At 41.6% G+C, this 24,743-nt stretch overlaps 2 protein-coding genes across 5 annotated transcripts in view; one reads left to right on the plus strand and one right to left on the minus strand.

The window, feature by feature from the left end:
* Positions 1-10,799, plus strand: part of LRRTM3 (leucine rich repeat transmembrane neuronal 3) — a 172,313-nt gene extending 161,514 nt beyond the window's left edge. The window contains exon 2 of the mRNA XM_070752176.1: positions 10,327-10,799. Coding sequence (XP_070608277.1) covers positions 10,327-10,515 — 189 coding nt within the window. The 3' untranslated portion in view covers positions 10,516-10,799. The remainder of the gene's footprint in view (positions 1-10,326) is intronic.
* Positions 1-24,743, minus strand: part of CTNNA3 (catenin alpha 3) — a 1,220,185-nt gene that overhangs the window by 885,826 nt on the left and 309,616 nt on the right. The gene's annotated exons all lie outside the window — the stretch shown is intronic.

The following is a 24,743-nucleotide window of genomic DNA, read 5'->3' on the forward strand; positions in this document are numbered from 1 at the left end:
TCTTGTGTAGCTGACTGGAACAGGGACTACACATTTTTCTGGCCATTTCAGCTTGAAGGAGTGCTAGAGATTAACCCTTTCTTTTCAGTGAAAACTGGAAATCTGGGTATTAAGGGCAGTAGCTGCCTTTGCTCCCATAATGTGTGTCTCTGTCTAATGCATTGTCTCATCACTGAATTGTATTTTGGTAGATAGGATTCTGTGCTGAGGACTCAATTGAGGACTACGACCTGTGTTCTTGGTCAGACGGTTGCAAATCCATCTGGTAGTAATGCCATCTCTCCCACATTGTTCCCTCTTACCAAGGAAACAGATTGAGGTCTACTTTGTCAAATGCTTTACTGAAGTCCAAGTGTATCTTGTCCAAAGCATTAGTGACTTTCACATTCACTCTCTATTTTTCATGGGCTGCAGTGCAGCGAAAGAGCATAATATATTTCTGCATTCGTATCTAGTAGTGCTAGACTTCACTCTGTAGACATTATTATTATTATGTCAGTACAACACAGCAAACGAGATCACTATGCTGGATTTCGTATTTCATCACCAGTCGGGCGCTTCCCAAGCACCTAGTACTACGTGATGTAGCGGCGAATTATGTTTGCCAATCCCAGTAAAGCGGCCTTTTGCAATTGACAGATGGACATTTTGTCAATTTCGATGGTTTTCAAATGTCCGCTGAGGTCCTTTGGTACTGCGCCCAGCGTGCCAAGTACCACTGGGACCACTTTCACTGGCTTATGCCAGAGTCGTTGCAGCTAGATTTTTAGATCTTCGTATTTCACTAATTTCTCTAGCTGCTTCTCCTCAATTCTGCTGTATCCTGGGATTGCGAGGTCGATGATCCATACTTTCTTTTTCTCCATGATCACAATGTCTGGTGTGTTATGCTTCAGAATTCGGTCAGTCTGAAGTCGGAAGTCCCACAGTAGTTTTGCTTGCTCATTTTCGACCACTTTTTCGGGCTTATGATCCCACCAGTTCTTTGCCACTGGTAAATGGTAGTTCCGGCACAAGTTCCAGTGGATCATCTGTGCCACAGCATCATGTCTATGCCTGTAGTCCGTCTGTGCAATCTTTTTGCAACAGCTGAGTATGTGATTGATTGTTTCATCTGTTTCTTTACAGAGTCTGCACTTTGGATCGTCTGTTGATTTTCAATTCTGGCTTTGACAGCATTTGTTCTAATGGCCTGTTCTTGTGACGCTAGTATTAGTCCTTCTGTCTCCTTTTTGAGTGTTCCACTTGTAAGCCATGACCAGGTCTTTTCTTTATCCACTTTGCCTTCAATCTTCTCCAATAAATGTCCATGCAATGCTTTGTTCCGCCAACTGTCCATACGACATTATTATTATTATTATTATTATTATTATTATTATTATTATTAATAATAATAATAATAATAATGTCGTATGGACAGTTGGCGGAACAAAGCATTGCATGGACATTTATTGGAGAAGATTGAAGGCAAAGTGGATAATAATAATAATAATAATAATAATAATAATAATAATAATAATAATTAGATTTGTATGCCGTCCCTCTCCATAGTGCAGTGAGATATTAGTGTTGCAGTGAGATATTAGTGAAACATTTTCCAGCTCTTCATTTTGTAATTAAAATAAAAAATAAGATAAAAATAGTGATTATACTGCACTCATTTGATGTCCTAGTTGGATATCTCATTTTGCTTTGCAAAGATAGCGAATGGCTGGGCTTGCCATTTTTTCCAGCACACTGACAGTATCTCTGAAACACACTTACAAAGAAAAGATAGAAATGACATTCTTACAAGAAATACATTTAAAAGAAGACTGGTGGTGTATTGAAAAAAAAATTGTTTGAAATCTTTATTTTATGTTATTTTATTTTATTATTAGAGTTGGAAGGGACCTTGCAGGTCATGTAGTCCAACCCCCTGCTGGTGCAGGAGACCCTACATCACCCTAGTCCAATTGCAGTCCAGTCTTTTCTTGAAAGTCTCTACTGTTGGAGCATTCACCACCTCTGCAGGCAAGCTGTTCCACTGGTTGATTGCTCTCACAGTCAGAATGTTCCTCCTTATTTCAAGGTTGAATCTCTCCTTGGACAGCTTCCAAATGTTGTTCCTTGTCTGGCCCTCTGGTGCTTTGGACCCCCTCCTCCCTGTGGCAGCCTCTCAATTATTTGAAGACTGCTATCATGTCCCTCCAGACCTCCTCTTTGCTAGACTATCCATGCCCAGTTCCTGCAACCTTTCCTCATATGTTTTAGTTTCTAGTCCCTTTATCATTCTGGTTGCTCTCTTCTGCACTTTTTCTAGAGTATCAATGTCTCTTTTATAGTGTGGTGACCAAAACTGGATGCAGTACTCAAGGTGTGGTCTAACTAGGGTATTTGTTCCGCCGGTGTGTTTCAACTGCCCGTAATTAAAGGGTAATTAGTCCAGGAAGACACACACTACACGATAAAAGGAAAACCCAAAAGTTTTTATAAACAGAAAAACAGAAACAGCTCCCTTTTTAAATGTCAAAGGGATTTTCTGGTATACACAAGGCACAGGTTAAATGCAATCCAATTGCTCACTCAATAACTGGGAAATTGAGTCCAATTCTAAAGTTCAGAGAGTCCACACACAATCTTGAACAGCACAAAAACCACGATCTTGACAAAACAATGAATCAGATAAACTGCCATGAGGCTAAAACACCAGGCTGTACTTTTATCTGTAGCACTAATTACAGCAGCCCCACCCAACCACAGGTGGCCTCATTTTCTCTTGTAATAATCCTTCAGTTGTTGTCTCCTATGCATCACTCTACGCATGAGTGGATGTGTCATTAATTCTTGTTCAGAATCCAGGGACGATACAGATGATTGATCTCCTCCTGGGCTGCCTGCCAAACTCCCCTCTTCCCTGTCACTCACGCTTCCTTGGTCAGAGGAGGCTTCATCGGTAGATTCCATCGGGAGCAAAACAGGCCTGTGGCATGTGGATGTTTCCCCCACATCCACCTGCACATTCCTTGGGGCAGGAGCTGGGCCAGAGCTAACCACAACAGTATGGTTTAATACCTCCCTTGTCGTGGAGTGTATTCCTCTGTTTATGCAGCTCAAGATTGTGTTGGCTTTTTTAGCAGCCGCTGCACATTATTGGCTTATGTTTAGTTTGTTGTCCACTAGAATTCCAAGATGTCTCACACATTCACTGCTGTTGAGAGTGTTTTTGTCCAGTTTGTATGTATGTTTTAGGTTTTCTTGCCTTAGGATCCTACTTTTCTCTGTGTTGAACTTCATTTTGTTTGTTTGGGTCCATTGCACTAGTCTGTCTAGATTCCTCTGTTTTTTGAGCCTATCCTCTGGGGTGGTGGCCACTCCTGCCACCTTGGCGTTGTCTGAAAATTTAATTAGTTCCCCTTCTACTCCCTCATCTAGGTCATTAATTAATATATTAAATCTTATATTGATAATATCTCATTCCTTGATTTTAAAAAGATGTATCAACCAGAAACATTAAAAAATAGCATAGACATTTTGAAATTATGGAAAATTAAGATGTATGTGTAGCATTTTACTGCAAAGAACTTGAAATCATTCTTGCTGATGGATTACTTAATGTTATATAGCGGGGAGGGAGGTGCATTTACTATAGAAAAACTTTATAAAGCCGTTCTCGAAGAGGAAAAAAATCTTTATTAAACTATTCTTCCAGGATAGGAAATATATTAATGCAAATGCATATTATAGGGATATATTTATTAAAATATGCACAATATTTTGAAATGAGAAATCTCAAGAATGTTGTCACTCTGATTATTTTATTAATTTGAAATAAACATTGTTAGCTTCTTTACCCTAAAGGCCTCATAGCTGCTCAGTTGGCGTTAGATAACACATTACTGATGAGAGTTTGATACATGTACAAAAGAAGTTATATAGATAAGAAAGGCTATTTAAAAATCACAGAAAGTTACTGTTTTGCAGAATTATTTTTCTTCATTAGCAATTATGTTTTGAAATCTTTTTTTAATTAAAAAAATATCTCTCTGCCAGTCTTGACTGCTGGGGATGAGTGAAGGAGAATGGACCTCCGTTCAAACTTGATGAGTGGGGCGGGGAATGGAAGGGGAGGCATTGCTTCTGCAAACACTCATAGAGAGCAATTGATGCCATCAGAGGGAGAGAAGGGGAATGGAACTAATTTTACCTAAAAGGTTAGAATCCAGGCCTCCCTCCCCCCCCCCTTTCATCTGAGAGGCCTGATTTCCTTCTGTTTCTTGTTTGGGTAACATCCTAATCTAGTAGTGGGCTCTTGCTTTTCACTGTGATTAAAAAAATATATCATGCTGAGTACAGTGATACCTTGTCTTACAAACGCCTCATCATACAAACTTTTCAAGATACAAACCCGGGGTTTAAGATTTTTTTGCCTCTTCTTACAAACTATTTTCACCTTACAAACCCACCGCCGCCACTTGGATGCCCCACCTCTGGACTTCCGTTGCCAGCAAAGTGCCCGTTTTTGTGCTGCTGGGATTTCCCTGAGACTCCCCTCCATGGGAAACCCCACCTCCGGACTTCCGTGTTTTTGTGATGCTGCAGGGGAATCCCAGCAGGGGAATCCCAGCATCGCAAAAATGAGCGCTTCGCTGGCAACGGAAGTCCGGAGGTGGGGTTTCCCAGAGAGGGGAGCCTCAGTGAAATCACAGCATCGCAAAAACACAGGAGGTGGGGTTTCGAGGACTTCAGTGTTTTTGCGATGCTGTGATTTCACTAATGCTCCCTTCGCTGGGAAACCCCACCTCCGGACTTCCGTTGCCAGCGAAGCGCTCGTTTTTGCAATGCTGGGATTCCCCTGCTGGGATTCCCCTGCAGCATCGCAAAAACACAGAAGTCTGGAGGTGGGGTTTCCTATGGAGGGGAGCCTCAGGGGAATCCCAGCAGTGCAAAAATGGGCACTTTGGCTGGCAAAAGTGGTGAATTTTGGGCTTGCACGCATTAATCACTTTTCCATTGATTCCTATGGGAAACATTGTTTCGTCTTACAAACTTTTCACTTTAAGAACCTCGTCCCGGAACCAATTAAGTTTGTAAGACAAGGTATCACTGTATAAGCAACTTGTTCCTTCAATGGCCTACTTTTTTTTTCATTCTGTCAAAAATCATTCTCTCTCAGTGACTATAATCACTCTGTGCTCTTGGAATGTGAAACTTTGCCAGACTGGGGATCAGTACTGTTGTCTCTTTCTCAGATGCTGGTGTCATAACACTTACTGTATTGAAACACAGATTGAACTCTAAGCAAATATGTATCATGGATATTATCTTACTTCTTCCAGTGTATGGCAGGCACAACAGACAGCTCAAGCAGTGTTATTTCTTAGGAAGAGCTAGGTTTTACATTTTATAGAACAGAGAAGTGAGCATGTTCCCATTACTGTTGCCAACTGAAGACTATTCAGTTACCAAAGCAGAGGAAGATGGGTGAAAATATTCATTTTCCCATCTTTATGACTACAACAATCACACTAAAGCTATCAATGCTTAATTTAAGGCTACTGCATTAAATACCCTTTCCTTATGTTTTGGGACACAATGTACAAAATGTATTTTAAAAAGAGGGAACTTCGGGGAAAGATACAAAACAATATGTTTAAGGCCAAACCCCACCCAAAACAGGTTTTATATACTGTATACCAGTGGTCCCCAACCACCGGGCCGCGGACCTGTACCGGGCCGCGGGGCATGTTGCACCGGTCCGCAGAGTCAGCAGCTGCTGGCCCTCCTGCCGCCACCCCCTCCCTCCAGCGCTTCGCCTCTCGCCAGGCAAGAGGCCTTGGGAGGCAGGTTCTGCCAGCCACAGGGTGAGGATGGGACAGAGGGGCAGGAAGGACCGGGAGGTTCAAGCCTCTTTTGGCTTCTGCCGCGGCACGCCTTTGTGTTTTTGGCTGGGGGGGAGGCAGGAGGGCTGGCCTGACCCCCTCCCTCCAGCGCTTTACCTCCTGCCGGGCAAGAGGGCTTGGGCCGCAGGTTCTGCCGGCCACAGGGCAATGGCGGGAAAGAGGGGTGGGGAGGACCAGCACCCCCATGCTTAATCCCGCCCCCAACCACACCCCTTTCCGCCCCCACCGGGCCATAGAAAAATTGTCTTGCTGAAACTGGTCCCTGGTGGAAAAAACGTTGGGGACCACTGCTGTATACAACACCATTTTCAAGTAACAATTTTTATTAAAAGGCATTAAAATTCTAATGTGTGTTTGTTTTAATAAAAAAATTTAATCAGAAAAGATACGATAAAACCTGTCTGTTCTTTTGCATCCTAGATCAGGGGTGTCAAACCCATGGCGTTGCTTTGTTGTCACATGATGTACTGCAATTTTTTATCACTTTGCTAAACCGAGGGTAGGAGTAAAGAAATGTACTGGTTTACTGGTATAGGGGATGCAAGGAAATAACTACAAATTACGTGCTCCGTTTGCCCTGCATGAATAATACTCATCATCACCATCATTATTATCACCATCATTATTACTCATTAAAGTAGAGTCTACTAAAAATTCAGAAACAAGACAATTTGCTGTCTTGATGATATAAAAATCCAGAATTTGTTACTGTTGCTGTTGCTGGTTTTTTGGGGGGGTTTTGCTTTATTTATTATTATTTATTTATTTATTTATTTTATTTATTGGATTTGTATGCCGCCCCTCTCCGCAGACTCGGGGCGGCTAACAACAGTAATAAAAGAGTATATGATAATAATCCAATACTAAAAACAGTTAAAAACCCATTATATAAAAACCAATCATACATACAGACACACCATGCATAAAATTGTAAAGGCCTAGGGGGAAAGTGTATCTCAATTCCCCCATGCCTGGCGGCAGAGGTGGGTTTTAAGCAGCTTATGAAAGGCAAGGAGGGTGGGGGCAATTCTAATCTCAGGGGGCAGTTGGTTTCAGAGGGTCGGGGCCGCCACAGAGAAGGCTCTTCCCCTAGGTCCCGCCAAGCGATATTGTTTGGTTGATGAGACCCAGAGAAGACCCACTCTGTGGGACCTAACTGGTCGCTGGGATTCGTGCGGCAGAAGGCGGTCCCTGAGGTAATCTGGTCCGGTGCCATGAAGGGCTTTATAGATCATAACCAACACTTTGAATTGTGACTGGAAACTGTCTGGCAACCAATGCAGACTGTGGAGTGTTGGTGTAACACCAGCATATTTGGGGAAGCCCATGATTGCTCTCGCAGCTGCATTCTGCACGATCTGAAGTTTCTTAGTTCTTATCTTTGTTTGGAAAAACACATTTCCAAACCTATATTTAAGTATATCATTTAAATATACTAATCTGAATTGGAAAAAAGGAGCAAAGATGAGCCTCCCATGTGGACTGCACTTTGGACATTCTTTGGTATAGTTTATTGGTGCAGGAGATAGGAAAACGGAGTGCTATTATGAACACTTCTGGTTAATTTCACATTTGTGAACAGCACATTGCTTGGTAAAAATGAATACGAAGCTCTGAGGCAAGGCAGTTCAAAGGAATACGGGTTTATTGCATGCTAACTCTTTCTACAAGAATCTGAATTGCTAACAGTCAGAGAAAATTGGCGGGAGGTAAAATTGGAATGGAAGGAGAGCTGGATCTAGATCTCTTGTGGGTGTGAAGCAGGGGTGGGCTACTGCCCAGATGGGGAGGAACGCAGTGGGGTAGTGAAAATGGAGCTCCACCCCAGAGCACCCAATTTGCACTGAAAGATGTTGAAAGAAAATGCAGAGCGACCTGCATAAGCCACGCCCACAGTGTGGTAGTAAAAATTTTGGTAGCCCTTTCACTGGTGTGAAGGGACTCAAATCTGATGATGCACTTGACCCACCCAACCCCTCAAGCTTGTCTGGTAAGATAAGGGATTTCAACAGGCCACTGCAAATCCAGCTGCTGTCTCCTTGTCCACTTGCCTGTGGTCTCAAGTACAGTGGTACCTCGACATACGAGTTTAATTCGTTCCAGACCCGAGCTCATAGGTCGATCAACTCGTATCTCGAACGAATGCCTTTAGACTTTGTTTTTCATGCCGAGATAACTGGAAGCAAGGAGATTATTGCGCCACCTAGCGGAAGCTCGGCTCGTATCCCGAATTTGAGCTCGGGTGTCGAACAGAAATTTCTCTCACGTTGCGGCTCGTAACTTGGAATACTCGCACGTGGAGCAGCTCGTATCTAGAGGTACCATTGTACTGTATAACTAATCACGGTCCTGAAACTACTCCAGATGGACTTGGGGGAGAGATGTCAACAGCAGTTCCAGCCTCAGTACTGGAACCAGTAAAAGACAGGCTATGGAAGCAGCACTTTATTCGCAGCTGAGTTTGAAGAGAAAATGTATTAACCTGGTTGTGTGCTTTGCCTAGAAATTTCCTGGCTGAAATAGGATTTACTCAAGTGCACAACTTGGCAAGATTTACTTTTTAAAAGTTTGCCCTATAAAGCCATCTCAACGGTTACACCACATTATTCTTTGAGAGAAATTTTCACAAGGCAATTCTCATAGCCAAATTTAAAATTACGTTTTCAGAATTTGATGCCTCTCACAGGATCATTTGCAATCACTGCTCCAAAGCCACCTGCCCCCTCACCCCCATTTCTAACTTTAGGATTGGTTCCATTTTTTTGAAAGTTGCCATAAACTAAACTTTTTTTTTTCTTGGGGGTTGCCACAATAGCTTACCTAATTTGTTCTCATGAATAATGTTGTGCTCTAAGGGACAAATAAAAAATTTGGAAATAAAATAACTGCATAATGAATATACCCCTCACTAAAGCATTGCAGAGCAATCCAATTTGCAATTTTCCATGCTGTTGCAAATACCCTAAAGTAGGGATGGGCAGTTATGGCAAGTTTATGACCTGTAGACTTTCAATTCCCAGAATTCCTGAGTCAGCCATGATACATGCTGTCTCAGGAATTCTGTGAACTAAAGTCCATAGGTGGTGAATTTGTCACAATTGCCTATCCTTGCAGAAAGGTACACTTAGTCCTGGTCTCCTGACATCAAATCTAGCTTCATCTTCAAATTATTATTATTATTATTATTATTATTATTATTATTATTATTATTATTATTATTATTAATTGGATTTATATGCCGCCCCTCTCCGAAAACTCGGGGCAGCTAACAGCAATCATAAACAGTATACAATAATAATCCAATACTAAAAGCGAATTAAAACCCCTTAATATACAAAACCAAACATACATACAAACATACCACGCATACAATTGTAAAGGCCTAGGGGGAGAAGAAATCTTAATTCCCCCATGCCTGGCGGGAGATGGGGTTTTTTAAGTAGCTTACGAAAGGCAAGGAGGGTGGGGGCAATTCTAATCTCTGGGGGGAGTTGGTTCCAGAGGGCCGGGGCCGCCACAGAGAAGGCTCTTCCCCTGGGTCCCACCAAGCGACATTGTTTAGTTGACAGGACCCGGAGAAGACCCACTCTGTGGGACCTAACTGGTCGCTGGGATTCGTGCGGCAGAAGGCGGTCCCTGAGATAATCTGGTCCGGTGCCATGAAGGGCTTTATAGATCATAACCAACACTTTGAATTGTGACCGGAAATTGATCAGCAATCAATGCAGACTGCGGAGTGTTGGGTAACATGGGCATACCTGGGGAAGCCCATGACTGCTCTTGCAGCTGCATTCTGCACGATCTGAAGTTTCCGAACACTTTTCAAAGGTAGGCCCTTGTAGAGAGCGTTACAGTAGTCGAACCTCGAGGTAATGAGGGCATGAGTGACTGTGAGCAGTGAGTCCTGGTCCAGATAGGGCCGCAACTGGTGCACCAGGCGAACCTGGGCGAACGCTCCCCTCGCCACAGCTGAAAGATGGTTCTCTAATGTGAGCTGTGGATCAAGGAGGAAGCCCAAGTTGCGGACCCTCTCCGAGGGGGGTCAATAATTCCCCCCCCCCAGGGTGATGGATGGACAGATGGTATTGTCCTTGGGAGGCAGAACCCACAGCCACTCCGTCTTATCAGGGTTGAGTTTGAGTCTGTTGACACCCATCCAGACCCCAACAGCCTCCAGACACCGGCACATCACTTCCACTGCTTTGTTGATTGGACATGGTCTGTAGACTTTCAATTCCCAGGATTTCTGAGTCAGCCATGATCCATGATCCATGATCCATACTGTCTCAGGAATTCTGTGAACTAAAGTCCATAGGTGGTGAATTTGTCACAATTGCCTATCCTTGCAGAAAGGTAGGCATAGTCCTGGTCTCCTGACATCAAATCTAGCTTCATCTTCAAATGCTTCTCTACTAATTATATTCTGTATCTATTTCCTTTCCAGATCCCTTTATCTATGAATATGTCTACGTTTCTTGCATACGATCAGCCTACAATAAGTTACTGTGGTGTGCATCATGAACTTCTTGGTCATAAGTCCTATGACTCAAATGCACAGGAAGAAACAATGGAGACGCCCTTAGAGACTGACCTAGATCTGAGCACAATCACAAGAGCAGCACGAAACCAGTGACCCCACTCAGCTGACTTCTGTGGTCAGAAAGATAACCCAGAATCATCGCCATGAATTTTTTTAAAAAAAAATTGTCATGAAGAATTAAATCGTTATTTCTCCAAGGATGGTTTTGAAAACTCCCCATTCTGTTTTTAAAAAAATTCCCATTCAAAATTTGTAATTAGCTAAGTTGTGCGGTCTTTTTTTTTTTAACTTAAAAATGAAGTACGATCCTTAAAATAAATCTTTTTGTGTTTTTTTTCAAAACTCATCCTACCTATCTGTAAAAAGGAAAAAAAAAACTGTACAGAGCTGATGTATTTTTTCATATTGTAAAGTTTCAATATACTGAAATGTACCGGAATGTACAGGACCATGCTTTATTTTATTTTACAATTTTCAGTCTTTAAAATTTTAAATTAACAAAGCTTGTGTTATATTCAGAGTTTCTCAGATTTGCAGAGACTGGTGGGTTTTTTTGCATTTATGCCCTCAAATCAAAAGCACCTTAAAATTCTGCACTGCGCAAATTAGGCGCAGCCTAATTTATCGTACAACACAATTCTTTCAAAATGTTTTGGAAATAATCTATTAACCAAATAAGAGCTGGATTACTCAAACACTTGTTAGACATGGTCTTCAGGAGGGGAAGGCAAGGGGAAGAGAGCTACTAAAAGAAAAATATTTTTTAACAGTTCTCCAAATTTAACTCTTGCCTTGGATTACGAATTGCTTTCTCAAGCAATGAAATGTAATGATAAAAGAGGGATATTTTAATAACACTTCTCTGAATGAATGGCTCATTCTTTCATAACACCAATACAAATAATGGAATGGACAGAAGGGAGGAGAAAGAACGCACCTGAAAACAAAGAAAGTAACCATAGCAACGAAGTTTCATTAACGGACCCACCCCCCAAAATTGGAAGGATTGACTTGGATATGGTTTTCTTTAGTCACATTATAAAGCAAAGTGACAGATATATTAACAGGTAAATAACGTGACAATCAGCCATTATGATTAACATGTTGTAGTTACATATATACTGTCTGCAGGTATGTTTAAGGGTTATTTCAGCATTGCCTACAATAGGCATTAGCCGATATGGCTATGTCTAAGGTTTTCCAAAAGAAAGAAAGAAAGATGAACTCCACAAGAGAGTGTGAGTGCACAAGAGTGCACAAGAGGGATAAAGTGCATAACTAAGGACACATTTCAGACTTGTTTTGCATTTACACTGACATGCTCATTATCTGAAAGGTTAAGGAAGTCATTTTCTAAGTGTTCCATGGCGGGAATAGATCGTAATTTATTTTTACACAAATAACCCAAAAACATCATTTACAGGGGCTTTCTAAAACTCAACTAGCCAGGGCGCCTCTGCCATAAGGCAGGCACAAGTTCATTTAGATCTGCAAAGTGTGAACATAAATATTTTCCCCTTTAAGTGGGAAGGGTCATTTTAATTGGAGACTTCAGATCAGGAGTGAAATGCTCCCAATTCGCATGTGCCTGTCTGTTGTCAAAGAGCCAATCATGAAGGCAGAGTGAGGCTCCACCCACTTGCTGCCTTTTGAGTTCTTGTACCCTCTGGGCATGTGCAAAGCAGTGATGGGCTCCTACAGGTCCAGTCCAGTACGCAGGACAGGTAGAAAAAGTTTGATTTTTTTTCTTTTTTTTTCCCCTTCTGGGCTCTGGGTATGTTTTTCCTATTCAACCTCATTTACTAGGTTGAATGTGTATAATTTTAGGAGAGCTGTGCATGCGTGTGTGTACATATACAGTGATCCCTTGTCTTACAAACTTAATTGGTTCCGGGACGAGGTTCTTAAGGTGAAAAGTTTGTAAGACAAAACAATGTTTCCCATAGGAATCATTGGAAAAGCTATTAATGCGTGCAAGCCCAAAATTCACCCCTTTTGCCAGCCGAAGCTCCCATTTTTGTGCTGCTGGGATTCCCCTGAGGCTCCCCTCCACAGGAAACCCCACCTCCGGACCTCTGTGTTTTTGCAATGCTGCAATTTTGCTGAGGCTCCCCTCACTGGGAAACCCCACCTCTGGACTTCCGTTGCCAGCACAGCGCCCGTTTTTGCACTGCTGGGATTCCCCTGCAGCATCACAAAAACATGGAAGTTCGGAAGTGGGGTTTCCCATGGAGGGGAGCCTCAGGGGAATCCCAGCAGCACAAAAACGGGTGCTTCGCTGGCAACGGAAGTCCGGAGGCGGAGCATCCCAGCGGAAGCGGTGGGTTTGTAAGGTGAAAATAGTTTGTAAGAAGAGGCAAAAAAATCTTAAACCCTGGGTTTGTATCTCAAAAAGTTTGTATGATGAGGCGTTTGTAAGATGAGGTATCACTGTACTTTATATAGTAGATAATGTATATTTTTGTGTACCTGTGCGTTAAATGTACGTACACATATATACATAGAATTAAATAGTATATTTTGGATATGCAATAATAATGGAAATTGTAGCTCTTTGAGGGAAGGAGAGCCCAGGCACCCTAACTCAAACCCTTGATGTGAATGACATCAAGTTGGCCACCTTTAAGCCAGTCACGTGACTTTTAAGCCACCCCCTGTTTGCATGATCATCAAGCCACTCCTACCTGGTCACATGGCCAGCAAACCAAACCCACAAAATAAGCCATGCCCACAGTGTAGTAGTAAATTGTTTTGCAGCCTTTCACTGGATCAAAGTGTAAGGGGGTAAAAGAACCCAAATGGCGGTGTCTGGGTGGTGGCTGGCGGTTCGTGCTCCCTTCGCGACTGGCTCTCCGCCGACAAACAGGGATGAGTGAAGCGGGAGCATTTCACCCCTGGTTTATGCATGTAGTTGTCCCTCAATCATTTCATTAACTTTAAATCATTTTATCTATTGTTTAAACAGAATATGTAAGGTAGACCCCCCCCCAAAAAACTGGGGGTCTTTCTTGTTATTATTTTTTGTTCTAACGTCTCCATTTTTGGTCAACGTTGACAGGGAGTAAAGTCAAACAATATCCTCTCTGTGTCTATCTATTACTATTTTAAGAGGAAGTAGTATAGGGAGTCTTCAACTTGTCACCATTTGTTTAACAGCCATTCAAAGTTTTGTCAACACTGGAAAATGTGGTTTACAACTGGTCCTGGCACTTACAGCTCTTGCGGCATCTCTGCAGTCACAAGATCAAAATTTGGGCATGTGACAACTGGCATATTTTTATAATGGTTGCACTTTCCTGAGGTCACTTGATCACCATTTACAATCTTCCCAGGAGCTTTGTGACAAGAGAGGAGGCAGACTAACTTAACAATCACAATTGACTTAATGATCTCAGTGATTCGATGGCTCTGGTAAAAAAGATCATTAAAAATGGGCACGACTTAACAACCGCATTACTTAGTGATTGGTCCTAGCTGTAGTCCTAAATCAAACATTATCTATACTGAATTTCAATCTTATATTCATGAAATTATGTGCCAAATTATTCCAATGTGGGAATAATTAACAACAAATTAAACTTAACAACACTAAAAATTAATAGTTGTAAACACCAAAGAATGATTTTAAAAAATCATTTTTGCATAACAGATCAAATTGCAGAAGTGTATAAGTGTCTACTGAAAAAAAAAAGTTCATGAATTCCAGTGGATCCCACACACAATTTGATCAGTTGCAAGTGATTAAAAGGTTTTAAAACTATTAATAATACTGTTAATTGAAATACTTACTACAGCACTATCACTTTACATCGCAAAACAGAAGATGTATCCCATGGTGACCTTATTAAGGAAAAAGGATTCAAGGATTTTGGGGTTTTCCAAACTAGAGGGACAAAATTTCATACAATAGTAATAATCCTTTTTTTTAATAAATAAAGATAAATTGAACCACAAATCTATTTTCTCAATATTTCTTCCAAGTATTTTACAAGGACATCATCAATAAAATTAAGAAACATACATTGTATGAAGCAACTCTTATTTCGGAGGGAAAGGGGGGGGAATCTCCAGAATATTATTAAAAGAAATGCAAGCCTACAAAAAGGTCAAAAGAGAATACTGTACATTGTATTATTTATTTAACATCCTAGATTTTTGTAACATATTTTGCTATTTTGTTACATATTTTGTAACAAATTATTTCCTATTCAAACTACAGTGATACCTCGTCTTACAAACGCCTCGTCATACAAACTTTTCAAGATACAAACCCGGGGTTTAAGATTTTTTTGCCTCTTCTTACAAACTATTTTCACCTTACAAACCCACCGCTGCCACTGGGATGCCCCGCCTCCAGACTTCCATTGCCAGCAAAGCACCCGTTTTTGCGCTTCTTGGATTCCCCTGAGGATCCCCTACATGGGAAACCCCACCTCCGGACTTCCATTGCCAGCGAAGCGCTCGTTTTAGCGATGCTGGGATTCCCCTGCTGGGATTCCCCTGCAGCATCGCAAAAGCACAGAAGTCTGGAGGTGGGGTTTCCCATGGAGGGGAGCCTCAGGGGAATCCCAGCAGTGCAAAAATGGGCACTTCGGATGGTAAAATGGTTGAATTTTGGGTTTGCACACATTAATCGTTTTTCCATTGATTCCTATGGGAAACATTGTTTCGTCTTACAAACTTTTCACCTTAAGAACCTCGTCCCGGAACCAATTAAGTTTGTAAGACAAGGTATCACTGTACTTTATTTGTCATTTTTAAGACTCATCCTAACTTCATTTCTTCAGTTTCTAATTTCTCCAGACAATCCTTGGAATTCTTTCTGGCCACTATTACAAATTGGAGCACAGTTCCAGTGGTGGTTTCCTACAAGTTCAGACCAGTTCTATAAAACTGTTAGTAACTTGGTGGCCTGGGCCGCTGGAACTGGCAGGCTTGCCATGCCCCTGAGCCGGTTCTCTCGGCAGCGCCTATGATGGCACCATCTTATTTTTTGCTTCTATGCATGCACCAAAACTTTTGTTTGGTACTGTGCATGCAGTAGAAAAATCCAGAACCTACCCCTGTACGGTTCTTATCAACTAATGCCAAGAAGCATAGGAAAACATAGAGGTATTTCCTAGGAGAGGTGTGGAAGATTTTGAAAAACAAAGAAGCCAATTGCTATGAAAAAGAAACTAACCTCATCTTTCTTCATTGAAAACTCCAGAAGAAAATCTATGTAATCAGTAAGAATCAACAACTTGATGGCCCATAATCAATCACAAGAAAAATATTGTTCCACATAAAAACATGGCTACATGGAGAAGGGTGGTTTTCAGCATCCATCCATCCATCTGTTCTGCCAGGCTCTCTGGTAGGAGCCTCCCGAAAATTCAAGGGTACAAATTTCAGACACACACACATTTGAAAATTCAAAACAATGTTCTTTATCCCAAAAGTCAAAATAAACTAAGCATTCTTTTTGTATTGCAAAGAGCACTCATCCCAAAACAACCGGGTAGTCTGTACAATTTCCCTGAAGCAGTCATTAAGTACTTAGCTAGCAGCTGTGGAGAAACTTCACACCCCTTCTTCTTCCAACGAAGTGAGGCACACACACACACACGTTGCTCTGCTTTGTTTTCAAAGGCATGAAAAATCAACAAGCAAAGTCCAGAAAACAGCAACACACGATTCCTGAAGAACTGCGATCAGATACTCTTCCACAATGGCCAAACCCACATGCTGCTATTTATAGCAGCAGCCCTAATTACTGGAGCCCTACCCAAACACAGGTGGCCGCTCTTATCTCCTGTAATATGTCCTTACTTGGTCTCTTCTATGCATAATTCTGTGGTTGCGTGGATCCAAAACGTCTTCATCCGAATCAATGGAAGATAAGGGAGATTGACTGCCTGGGCTGTGTGCCAAGCCCCCCTGTGCCGAGTCACTCCCACCTTCTTCTTCGTCCGAGGAAACTAAACTCTGAACTGACTCTGTCGGCAATAACACAGGCCTGTGACAGGTTGAAGTTTCCCCTGCATCCACCTCCCCATTCCCTGGGGCAGGAGCTGGGCCACAGCCAACCACAACACCATCACTGGAAGGTTTTAAGAAGTAACAGGACAGTCATTTGTCCTGAATTATATACTGTAGAGTCTTCTGCTTGAGCAGAGGTCAGATAGAAGACCTCCAGGTTCCCTTCCAACTTTGTTATTCTGTTATTTTTATTAACTTTTTTGGCTGTAGCGTGTAGATATCACTCCCTATACTGAACCCAACAAACACTGAAAATGTTACCGCATGGGTTTCTGTGCACACATAGCATGGCAAGATAAACCAATCTTGCACTTGCAAGAACACAGTAGGGAAAAAACCCCAATGCATCACAATTGTACTTAGAAAAATCTACCTGGTCTTTGATCAAATAAATGTATGGCTTGCATGTAAAGAGCAGCAGTGAAGAGCAGGTAATTATTACCCTTTCAGCTCAGATTTGCACTCATGGGTTGAGCCTGAACATTTAGTGAACAAATGCTTTCCGTTTTTAAAGTAACATCTGCTTTCATTGAATGCTACGCCATAGGCACAGAAATAGAAGCACAAATCACTGCATTCCGTTTCACTTTTTATCTTTTTGCAAAATATAAAACAGATACAAAATAACCCCAAAAAGAGGACATTTTGGTTACAAAAAATGCATAAGCAACATATCAGCAAGCCTTTAGTAACTTTTTAATGCCTGGGAAGACTTGCCCTTTCCAGGAAAGGAAAAGTGCAGGAATAGGAAAAAAGGGATAAAATACAGTGGTACCTCATCTTACGAATGCCTCTTCTAACGAACTTTTCAAGATATGAACCTGGTGTTTAAGATTTTTTTGCCTCTTCTTCTGAACTATTTTCACCTTACGAACCCAAGCAGCTGCTGCTGGGATGAAGGGGTTTCTTTTTTCCCCCTTTTTTGAAGAAAGAAAAGGGAGGGGCTGCCTAGAGTAGGAAAATTTCGCCGAGAACAAGGTGCTTGCAAAGGAATTGAAAGGGTGTCTTTTTAAGAAAGGGAGGAGGGAGGGGCTGCTTGGAGTAGGAAAATTTTGCCGAGAACAAGGTGCTTGCAAAGGAATTGAAAGGGTGTCTTTTTAAGAAAGGGAGGAGGGAGGGGCTGCTTGGAGTAGGAAAATTTCGCCGAGAACAAGGTGCTTGCAAAGGAATTGAAAGGGTGTCTTTTTAAGAAAGGGAGGAGGGAGGGGCTGCTTGGAGTAGGAAAATTTTGCCGAGAACAAGGTGCTTGCAAAGGAATTGAAAGGGTGTCTTTTGAAGAAAGAAAAGAGAGGGGCGCTCCCCCTTGCCTTTCTTCCTTCCCACTCACCCTTTAGCCTAGCCTTGCTTCTTCCACCCGCCCCCTTTAGCTGCTCCTTCCTGCCCTCTGTTCGCCTCCCTTCTAAAGTTTGGGATTTTCCTGAAGGATTTGCACGCATTATTTGCTTTTACATTGATTCCTATGGTAAACATTGTTTCATCTTACGAACTTTTCACCTTACGAACCTCCTCCTGGAACCAATTAAGTTCGTATGATGAGGTACCACTGTACTTAAGAATGCTGAATGCTTTCTTCATCAAACATGCCTTTAATTACATTTGTTTTTCAAACTGGGCAACTGTGGGTTGCTTTTCAATTCCCAAAATTTCACAACCAGCAAACTTGCCTAAAACAGTGTTTTTCAACCAGTGTGCCGCGAGACATGGTCAGGTGTGCCGCGAAGCTCAGAGAGAAAGAAAGCAAGAGAGAGAGAGAAAGAAAGCAAGAGAGAGAAAGAGCGAGAGAGAGAGAAAAAGAACTAGAGAGAAAGAAAGCAAGAGAGAGAGAAAGAACAAGAGAAAGAAAGCAAGAGAGAGAGAGGGAGGGAAGGAGAGAGAGAGAAAGACGTAGAGGGATGTAGGGAGGGAGAGAGAAAGAGAGCAAAAAGAGAGGAAGGAAGGAAGAGAAAGAGGGATGGAGAGAGAGAAAGAAAGAGGAAGAAAGGGAGAGAAAGAGAGGGAGAAAGAAATAGAGCGACGGGGAGGAAGAGAGAGAATTTTTTTGTTCAAACTTTTTTTAGCCGCCCCCTCCCCGACCCCCGCTCAAAGTGCCCCAGGGTTTCGTAAATGTAAAAAATGTGCCGCGGCTCAAAAGAGGTTGAAAATCACTGGCCTAAAACACTGATGAAAGAAAAGATTATTTTATTGCTCAAAAACAAGGAGGAAAAATTTGTCATCTTTTTCAAGCTGTATTTATATGGAATATAAATTTTAACAGAGTGTAAAGTAAAAATAAAAATATAATTGTATTTATTTACATATAAAACATGCTTATTTTTTATTATACAACTTTCCATATAGGGTGGGATAGTTAATACTCTAAGGCAGTGTTCGACAGCTTTAGCAATTTTAAGGTATGCAGAGTCCAAAAATATGAAGTCCCCAAATCTTAAAGTTGGCAAGAAACAGAAGTCAGAATTAAAATTCAAAACTAGCTGAATAAAGTTCTTCACTTAGATCAAAATAATACACAAGAATAGGATGGGTGTATTTGAGCTGTATTAAAAGAACCATAAACAGGATCCATAAATAGGAACCATAAAGAGCAAAAAAAGAAATGGCAAATTTCGACGGTGTCACCAGAAATACACAGTCTAAATCAGAGCAAGTACAGGTAGTCCTCAACTTACAACTGAACCCAACATTCCTGCTGCTAAGCAAGACTTTGCCCCATTTTAAGACATTTCTGGCCAAGATTGTTAAGCACAGTTGTTAAGTTAGTAACCCAGTTGTTAAGTGAATCCTTCCGCACGAATCCCAGCGACCAGTTAGGTCCCACAGTTGGCCTTCTCCGGGTCCCGTCAACTAAACAATGTCGTTTGGCGGGACCCAGGGGAAGAGCCTTCTCTGTGGCGGCCCCGACCCTTTGGAACCAACTCCCCCCAGATATCAGAGTTGCCCCCACCCTCCTTGCCTTTCGTAAAGCTCTTAAGACCCATCTTTGTCGTCAGGCATGGGGGAACTGACACATCTCCCCTGGCCCTATACAGTTTATACATGGAATGTTTGTGTGTGTGTTTGCTTTTAATAATGGGGTTTTTAGTGTTTTTTAAATTATTAGATTTATTTTTACATTGTTCTTGTTATTGTTGTGAGCCGCCCCGAGTATACGGAGAGGGGCGGCATACAAATCTAATAAATGATGATGATGATGATGATGATGATGATGATGATGATGATGGTGTGGGAAAATAGTTGCCATTTTTCAGTGCCCTTTTAATTTTCAATGGTCATTAAATGAATGGTCGTAAGTTGAGGACTACCTGTAACTATATTTTAATGTTACTTTGCTTTAGACAAGCAAACAATGGGCCTAGCTCTGGGGACCATATTATAACAAGGCTGAAACTGTGTCAAAAGACAAGCACTATGAAGACAGACGGAAGGATTCGATATATTTAGTCTTAAAAGTGTGAACTGAGCAGAAATACAGCTGCCCATTATATGAAAAGTTTCACAGCTTTCTCGCTTTCGTTTTGGAATGCAGGGTGCATAAAAATGAAGTTAAGTTAAAGGAGAACAGATTCTGACTAAATGACAGAAAAAGCTTCCAGTGTGCTTTTTGAAAATACTACAACAAGAATTAAAGCAATACAACAACAAAAAGTATGTGTGTCCTATTTATGTATGAGCTTCTAAGATACCCTCTTCATTCAGCCCTAAAACCTCTTGAAAGGTATCACAGATACTCATATACCTTAGCTCAATGTATTCTTCTAAGTTCCTTGTGAAAGACGTGATTAAAAACATACATTTGAAAATGTAAATGCTTGGGATTACAGGAAGCAATAAAAAAATCTCCTTGAGGAGGTTCTTGACTACAATAGTCTCATCCTTTCTTTATTGAACAAAGAAAGGTTGCTAAGTAACTCTTCAAGGCTTTCCTCTGTGCTTCCAAATTCAGGAAATAAAGAAACCCTCTTGCAATAACATGTATGTCTTTTCTTTTTGCTCATCCAAAATTCCTCCCCTTTGTTTCCAAAGTGGAAGATGGATGAATAGTCTTTCTGATCTGAAGGGAGTATCAGAAGTACAGAGTGGTGCTGTTCTTCTGAAATTTATGGAAGTAGTCCAGCGTAGCGGTGAAATCTACTTACCCTGTGTTCCGGTTTACATGTGCAGAGGGTTTAAAAAAAAGAAAATGATGATGTTCACATCAGTGGGCAGATCCTCATGCTGCCGCTGCTACTGGTTCTCTGAACCACTGGCGGCCACCACTACCAGTACAGTGTTCCCTCGATTTTCGCGGGTTCAAACTTTGCGAATAGCCTATACCACGGTTTTTCAAAACAAATTAATTAAAACATACTTTGCGGTTTTTTTTCTATACCACGGTTTTTTCCGCCCGATGATGTCATATGTCATCGCAAAAACTTTCGCCTGCCATTGCTGATTGGCTGAAATCTTGGCCAATCAGCGTTGTTATCGCAAAAACAATAATTATTGTTAATAAATAATTATGTTTATAAATATCAGGATCACTAAATGTCTTATTCAATGGTGAGTACCAGTAATAATGGTGAGTATATGTTTGTTAAGGGAATGGGAAATGGTAATTTAGGGGTTTAAAGTGTTACGGGATGGCTTGTGATACTGTTTATAGCCAAAAATGGTGTATTTACTTCCGCATCTCTACTTCGTGGAAATTCATCTTTCGCGGGCAGTCTCGGAACACATCCCACGCGAAAATCGAGGGAACACTGTACTCCCGAACTGGGCCAAACTGGTAGCATTTAATCCCTAATCAAACATTTTATAATACAGTGGTACCTCTAACTAAGAATGCCTTTACTTAAGAACTTTTCTAGATAAGAACCGGATGTTCAAGATTTTTTTTGCCAATTCTAGAACCATTTTCTACTTAAGAACCCAAGCCGGGAAAAATTTCCCAGGAGATTTGAGAGCAGCAGAAAGGCCCGGCCAGTTTCCTATCATTCCCCCTGGGTTTCTCTCTCTGGGGCAATGTACGGGAGGCAGCCTTGCACCGGGTGTATGGGAGGTGCGTGCTCTATGCAACCCCAGAGTCCCTCCCTTTTTTAAAAAAGCCTTAAAGTTTTGGATTTTTTTTTATTCCCTTCACCTCACCTTTTTCCTTGGGCAGTGACTGTCCTCCTCCTCTTCTTCTTCCTCCTCCTCCCACCCAAATTCCGAGCTTTTATTTCTTTCCTAATGGGTTTGCACACATTATTTGCTTATACAAAATGGGTGAACAGTGCAGTCAGGCGGTAGGGAAAGCAAGTAGGATGCTTGGCTGCATAGCTAGAGGTATAACAAGCAGGAAGAGGGAGATTATGATCCCGCTATATAGAGTGCTGGTGAGACCACATTTGGAATACTGTCTGGAGACCTCACCTACAAAAAGATATTGACAAAATTGAACGGGTCCAAAGACGGGCTACAAGAATGGTGGAAGGTCTTAAGCATAAAACGTATCAGGAAAGACTTCATGAACTCAATCTGTATAGTCTGGAGGACAGAAGGAAAAGGGGGGACATGATCGAAACGTTTAAATATATTAAAGGGTTAAATAAGGTCCAGGAGGGAAGTGTTTTTAATAGGAAAGTGAACACAAGAACAAGGGGACACAATCTGAAGTTAGTTGGGGGAAAGATCAAAAGCAAGATGAGAAAATATTATTTTACTGAAAGAGTAGTAGATCCTTGGAACAAACTTCCAGCAGATGTGGTTGGTAAATCCACAGTAACTGAATTTAAACATGCCTGGGATAAACATATATCCATCCTAAGATAAAATACAGAAAGTAGTATAAGGGCAGACTAGATGGATCATGAAGTCTTTTTCTGCCGTCAGTCTTCTATGTTTCTATACATTGATTCCTATGGGAAAAATTGCTTCTACTTACAAACTTTTCTACTTAAGAACCTGGTCACGGAATGAATTAAGTTCTTAAGTAGAGGTATCACTGTACCTCCTATTAGAAATGAATCCATGTACGAATGAATGCATTGGGGTCATTTTAATGCATGTCAGTGTTTCCTAACCTCAGAAACGTAACCTCGGAAGTTCAAGCCTCACTGTGTAGCTGAGATTTCAGCATCCTAAAGCTGCTGAAGCCGAGAAAGTAAGTTGTAAATGAATGACATACCTGAGAAATGTTTTGCAGCTAAGAAATGAATACCATAATCACCCTTGTCGGCGAAGACTTTTAGTCCACAATGAAATGTAAGGCTCGAGATATAACAAATCAGAGGGTTGCCATAAGCCGTTTCAGTGTCAAGTGAAAGGTCAGATCATTGTTAGTAAGCTTATTCCAACATAAGGACACTTGCAGGCAGGTCAGAGAACGGGACATTTTGGGGTCAGATTTTTCAAGTGCAAAATAATTGGCACATTTCCACCTATGAAACCACTAATATTGGGCTTCGTAATTGACCCCTTGAACCTCTTCACAATCCAAATCAAAGACTTAATAACATAGTAGAATTTCATGAACTATGGACGGTTATGCAGACTGTCTACTGTTATAAACTTCCAAATACTATACAAAATCACGCTCTGTGTGTGTGTGTGTGTGTGTGTGTGTGTGTGTGTGTGGCTCAGTGGCTAACATGCTCATTGGCTAACATGTCAATTAGAAGGTCAGCAATTCAGCAGTTCAAATCCCTAGCATCACGTAACAGAGTGAGCTCCTGTTACTCGCCGCAGCTTCTGCTAACTTAGCAGTTTGAAAGCATGTTTAAAAAAAGGCAAGTTGAAAAATAGGAACACTTTGGTGGGAACACTCGGTGCGCCTTCAGCATTGAGTCATGCTGGTCACATGACCATGTAGACGCCGCACTTCTCCTTAGACTCAGAGCGGCTTACAACATGTTAGCCATAGCACTTTTTAACAGAGCCAGCATATTTGAACCGCTGACCTGCAGATCTAGCAGTCAGCTTTAGTGGCCTGCAGTACTGCACTCTACCTGCTGCGCCACCTCGGTTCTATATATTCAGGTCAGTGGTTCAAATCTCATCACCGGCTCAAGGTTGACTCAGCCTTCCATCCTTCCGAGCTGGGTAAAATGAGGACCCAGATTGTGGGGGCAATATGCTGGCTCTGTTAAAAAGTGCTGTTGTTAACATATTGTAAGCCGCCCTGAGTCTAAGGAGAAGGGCGGCATAAAAAAAATCATACACACACACAGTGGTACCACTACTTAAGAACTTAATTAATTCATTCCGTGTCCAGGCTCTTAAGTAGAAAAGTTTGTAAGTAGAAGCAATTTTTCCCATAAGAATCAATGTAAAAGCAGATAAACCATTAGGAAAGAAATAAAAGCTCAGCATTTGGGTGGGAGGAGGAGGATGAAGAAGAGGAGAAGGGCAGTCGCTGCCGAAAGAAGGGGAGGGGAGTGGAATAAAAAAAATCCAAAACCTTAAGGCTTAAAAAAAAGAGAGAGGGAGTCTGAGGTGGCAAGGAGGAGCATGCGCCTCCCATACACTGCGCCAGAGAGAGAAACCCCTTGAGGCATTCTTAGGTAGAGGTACCACTGTATGTATATATGTATGTATATGTATGTGTGTGTGTATATATATATATATATATATGTCACATGTTTTTTTTGCTGAATTTGAAAATTAAGGGAGACTAGGATAGATCTATTTTGGCCTTATTTTGGCCTCATCAGCTAGCCATACCCACTGGGATTTGAACCTGCAACTTTTGCCTTGTAAGACAGAGAATTATCCTCTAGGCTACAGTATCCAATCCCTTCAGCTCTGCACCAGGGAAGGGTTACATATTTTTGTGTCGAATCACCCTGGTGTATTGAAGGAACATCACAGCTCCTTATTTGCCTCTCGGCCCAACCCAGGGCCATTTCCAAGACAGTTAATTTTATTGATAGCCGACAATTCTATTTGTATGTGTCACATGTTTTTTTGCTGAATTTGAAAATTAAGGGAGACTAGGATAGATCTATTTTGGCCTTATTTTGGCCTCATCAGCTAGCCATACCCACTGGGATTTGAACCTGCAACTTTTGCCTTGTAAAACAGAGAATTATCCTCTAGGCTACAGTATCCAATCCCTTCAGCTCTGCACCAGGGAAGGGTTACATATTTTTGTGTCGAATTACCCTGGTGTATTGAAGGAACATCACAGCTCCTTATTTGCCTCTCGGCCCAACCCAGGGCCATTTCCAAGACAGTTAATTTTATTGATAGCCGACAATTCTATCTGTATGTGTCACATGTTTTTTTTGCTGAATTTGAAAATTAAGGGAGACTAGGATAGATCTATTTTGGCCTTATTTTGGCCT

This window comes from Erythrolamprus reginae, chromosome 5 (assembly GCF_031021105.1).
Source record: "Erythrolamprus reginae isolate rEryReg1 chromosome 5, rEryReg1.hap1, whole genome shotgun sequence".
NCBI classification, from domain to species: Eukaryota; Metazoa; Chordata; class Lepidosauria; order Squamata; family Dipsadidae; genus Erythrolamprus; species Erythrolamprus reginae.